This window comes from Prionailurus bengalensis, chromosome A2, assembly GCF_016509475.1.
Source record: "Prionailurus bengalensis isolate Pbe53 chromosome A2, Fcat_Pben_1.1_paternal_pri, whole genome shotgun sequence".
Lineage (NCBI taxonomy): Eukaryota > Metazoa > Chordata > Mammalia > Carnivora > Felidae > Prionailurus > Prionailurus bengalensis.
In genome coordinates, this window is record NC_057348.1 from 91731998 (window position 1) to 91736873 (window position 4876).

Genomic DNA, 4876 nt, shown 5'->3' on the forward strand with positions numbered 1-4876 from the left:
TAAGTATTGTCTCTGAGCTGGTGTCTATGATCTGCCAGGTGATGTTTTGGGGGGCATATGAGCAATGACATGCAGAGTTAACAGAGTTACCAATATTAGGTGGGTCGAATGTGCTGTAGCTTGAGCTTGAGCGGGTTATGTTGGTCCCGACTGATGGCCCATCGCGTGACGAAGTCCTTCCGGATCAAGGAGGGGTCCGCTGGCTGGGTGTGGGTGTGATGGACCCAGGTCGCGATGCCGTCTACCTTGAGAGCGGTGGGGGTTGTCAACACCACGATGTAGGGTCCCTTCCAGCGCAGCTCGAGAGTCTCTCGGTGGTGCCTCTTGACGTAGACCCAGTCTCCCGGCCTGTACTGATGAGGTGTCGGGATCGGGCCAGCCTCGTAGATGGCACGGAGACGCGGCCAAATGTCCTCGTGCGCCCTCTGGAGCCCGCTCAAGGAAAGAAAAAGTTCTTGATCTTTAAACTCAGCAATAAGTTCAGCTCGAAGGCTGGGAATAACAGGGGGTGGCCTGCCAAACATGATCTCGTAGGGAGTAAAACCCAGAGTGTAAGGAGTGTTTCTAACCCGATAAAGGGCGTACGGTAGGAGAGTTACCCAGTCCCCGCCAGTCTCCATGGTTAATTTGGTAAGGGTCTCTTTTAGGGTTCTATTCATTCTTTCTACCTGTCCTGAGCTCTGGGGCCTATAAGCACAATGTAATTTCCAGTTTGCCCCCACCGCCTTGGCTACTGCCTGTGTTACCTGCGAGATAAAAGCTGGTCCATTGTCTGATCCTACCAGGGCAGGAAAACCATACCTGGGTAAGATGTCTTCTAGTAGCTTCTTAGCCACCGTCTGAGCCGTTTCATGCTTGGTTGGGTATGCCTCCACCCAGCCAGAGAAGGTGTCTGTAAATACTAAAAGATATTTAAAACCATACTTTCCTGGTTTGACTTCAGTGAAGTCGACTTCCCATTGGGCTCCCGGTCTGGTGCCTCTGAGCCTGGTTCCTTTTTTATTTGATGTGGCCCTCGCGTTGGTGAGTTGGCAGGTCTTGCAGGCAGATACAACTTGCTCTATTTTGGTGTCCTGTTGGTGAATCTTAATTCTGGCATGTCGGATTAAGTCTTTTAATTTTCGGGCCCCCATGTGAGTAGACCGATGCATGTGCTCTAATATTGAGACTCCGAGCTGGTCTGGCAACACGAGCTCCTTGTTAGGTGTATACCACCATCCCTTTATCTCCTGGGCCATGGGGAGTTTCTTGATCCGCTGTAATTCCTCCTGGGAGTACTTGGGCTGGTCTGGTAAAACTGGGTCTCCCGGGTCTGGTAGTTGTATGGTCATGGTGGGGACTGGAGTAAGGGCTACTGCCTTGGCTGCCTGGTCAGCCTTTCGATTACCTCTAGTTACTGGGTTATCAGCTTTTTGGTGCCCTTGGCAGTGGATAATGGCTAGCTTGGCAGGAAGCCATAAGGCTGTAAGCAGGTTAAGTATCTCCTGCTTATTTTTTATAGTCCGTCCTTCTGCCGTCAGTAACCCCCTCTCCTGATAAATTGCCCCATGAATATGAGCTGTGGCAAATGCATAACGGCTGTCTGTGTAGATGTTGAGCCGTTTTCCAGCTCCCAGCATCAGCGCCTTGGTGAGGGCTATGAGCTCTGCTCGCTGGGCTGACGTTCCGGAGGGTAGAGCCTCCGCCCATACAGTGTCGGTTTCGGTGACCACCGCTGCACCCGCATACCTGTGTCCGTCTCGCACAAAGCTGCTATCAGTGAACCAAGTAGCCTCAGCATCGGGGAGGGGCCGGTTGGTCAGGTCCGTCCGGAATCCATGTACTTGTCCCAGGATTCCCGCACAGTCATGTAATGGAGCACCTAGGTCAGGGTCGGGCAGCAGGGTTGCGGGATTGAGGGCTGCACTGGGGTGGAACCGCACTCGTGGAGGGTTGAGTAGGAGGCTCTGGTAATGAGTCATATGTAGGCATGGCGGCCAGCCGGCAGCCACTGGGTCTAGTTTCTTAGACAGGTAAGCCACTGGACAGTTCCAGGGGCCTAAGGCTTGAGTTAGAACTCCTTTTGCTATTCCCTTATGCTCGTCTACAAAGAGGTGGAAGGGCTTCGTAATGTCCGGTAGGCCCAGGGCTGGGGCACTTAGGAGGGCCCTTTTTAACTGATTAAAGGCAGTTTCTTCTTTTTCAGCCCATTTAAATGTTTTCCCCTCTTTGGTAGCTTCATATAGAGGCCTGGCGATCTCAGCAAAACCTGGAACCCAGAGGCGGCAGTAGCCGGCTGATCCTAGGAATTCCCTCACTTCTCTTCGGGAGGTGAGAGTAGGGATCTTTAGGACAGTTTCTTTTCTGGCTTCTGATAACCGCCGCTGTCCACCCTCCAGGATATATCCCAGGTAACTTACCCTCTCCCTGCATATCTGAGCCTTCTTCGCGGATGCCCGGTATCCTAAGGCCCCCAGGGTAGCCAGCAGGTCCTGGGTCCCTCGCTCACAGTCTTTGGCAGTGTCAGCAGCAATCAGGAAGTCATCTACATACTGTAGAAGGGTGAGGCCAGGTTGCTCCCTTCTGTACTCACCCAGGTCCTCGTGTAGTGCCTCGTCGAAGATGGTGGGTGAATTTTTGAATCCCTGAGGTAGCCGTGTCCAGGTGAGTTGTCCACTGTAGCCCTCCTCCGGATCATGCCACTCAAAGGCGAACAAGGGTTGGCTCTGGGGTGCCAACGGCAGACTGAAGGCGTCCTTTAAATCTAGTACAGTATACCAGACCCTGGAGGGCGGTAAGGAGCTCAAGAGAGTATATGGGTTGGGAACAGTTGGGTGTATGTCCACGACCCTCTTATTTACTTCCCGGAGGTCTTGTACCGGTCGGTAGTCATTTGCGTGAGGCTTTTTGACCGGCAGTAAGGGGGTGTTCCAGGCAGACTGGCAAGGAACTAGTACCCCTAGGCTTCGTAGTCTCCGGATGTGTGGCTGGATCCCCTTCCGGGCCTCCTGAGACATGGGGTATTGTTTGATCCTTACCGGACTCTCTCCTGGCTTGAGCTCTACCAGGACTGGGGTCCTATGAGCGGCTAGTCCCATCCCCCCTGTCTCTGCCCAAACCGAGGGGAATTCTTGTAGCCATCTGTCTATATTATCCTCTCTCGGGAGCGCCTCCTGGTGGAGGAGGTATTCATCCTCCAGTTTCATGGTCAGGACCTGGATGGGGTGGCCCTTGCCATCGGTGACCTGAGGCCCCCCTTGTCGGAAAGTTATCTGAGCTCCAATCTTGGTCAGTAAGTCCCGTCCTAACAGCGGGTAGGGGCATTCTGGTATTACCATAAAGGAGTGGGATACCCGGCCCGTTCCCAAATCTACTGTTCTTCGGGTAGTCCATGAATACTGGCTCATACCAGTTGCCCCTTGTACCCAGGACTTCTTGCTAGCTAGTTTTCCTTGTGGGGTGCGGAGGACCGAATGTTGTGCTCCGGTGTCGACAAGGAAGTCAATAGGGGTCCCCTCCACTTTAAGAGTTACCCTGGGTTCGGGGAGAGGGTCCGAACCCTGACTCCCCTAATCACTTAGTTCATCCAGCTCTAGGACTTTTACTCGATCCGTCTTGCTTCCCTTCCCGCCGGCCCTTTTCAGACAATCTCGGGCCCAATGCCCTATCTCCTTGCAGTATGCGCACTGATCCTTCTGCAGCCTCTGCTTCCCCCCCTTGGTGGTGCTTTTACCTTTTCTTGCGTCGCCTGCCAGTTGCCGGAGACGGCGGTCTCGTTCCTCGGGGAAGTCAGCAGTGGTAGCTAGCAGTATTCTGGCCAGGTCTCGAGTCTGCTTACTGCTGGCAGCCGCCATGGCGCGAGCCTGCTTGTCCTCAGGAGGCTCCCGGTTATTATATACCTTTTCAGCTACCACCAGTAAGTCCTGCAGACTTTTTTCTCCTAGTCTATCTATTTTCTGTAATTTTCTCCTAATGTCTACGGCTGATTGGTTTACAAAGGCCATGATAACAGCTGCCTTGCTTTCCGGAGCCTCTGGATCCATGGGGGTATAGGTACGGAATGCCTCCATGATCCTTTCTAAAAAGGCAGCCGGAGATTCATCTTTTCCCTGTTGTACATTTCCTACCTTGGCCAAATTGGTTGGCTTTCTAGCAGCCATTCGGAGACCCCCCATTAGAGTCTGGCGGTAGACCCGGAGCCTCTCCTTACCTTCTGCCGTGTTGAAATCCCACTGGGGCCGAGTTAAGGGGAAGGAGGCATCTATCTGAGCCTGGTTGGTGGTGGGATTCCCGTCTGCGCCCGGAACTAGTTTTCGGGCCCCATTGAGGATTCTTTCTCTTTCTTCAGTCGTGAACAGGACCTGCAAAAGCTGCTGGCAATCATCCCACGTGGGCTGATGGGTAAAAAGAACAGAGTCTAATAAATCAATAAGCCCTGCCGGTTTCTCGGAAAACTTAGGATTCTGAGCTTTCCAATTGTAGAGGTCACTAGTGGCGAAAGGCCAATAGTGATGGGGCTGATTCCCCTCCGCGTCTGGGGGTCCGGTGGCTCGCAGGGGCAGAATAGTGGAGTCGGCGGCGGAGGCGGATTGCTCCCTCTGAGCCCTTTGTCTGGTAAAGGGCGGGCTTCCCCCTGGAGCGTTTCCGCCTCCCGCTCTCGGAACAGCGTCTGCCTCCCCCGGAGGGGGAGGATGGTGTTCTTCCGGCATCCTAGAGGGGTTATACGGGGGAGGAAAAATTAATTCTTCTTCAGTACCCCCCTGTAAGACAGGGTAGAGGGGTGCTGAAGGCTGGATAAGACGTTTCCTCTTCTCTGTCTCCTGCAAAACAAGAATGGGTTTTGGCTCTGGGGGGAGCAGGGTTAGGAAGGGCTTAAGCCAAGAGGGTGGGTAGAGGC

General features: G+C 53.6%; 1 protein-coding gene across 1 annotated transcript; it reads right to left on the reverse strand.

Annotated features, from left to right (window-relative positions):
* Positions 1-203: 203 nt before the first annotated feature.
* LOC122486440 lies at positions 204-4481 on the reverse strand (the record flags this gene model as incomplete). The annotated part of the gene is given in 1 exon segment (XM_043585848.1): positions 204-4481. A coding segment is annotated over 1 exon segment (4278 nt), but the record flags the coding sequence as incomplete, so codon positions are not given.
* Between the last annotated feature and the right edge of the window lie 395 nt (positions 4482-4876).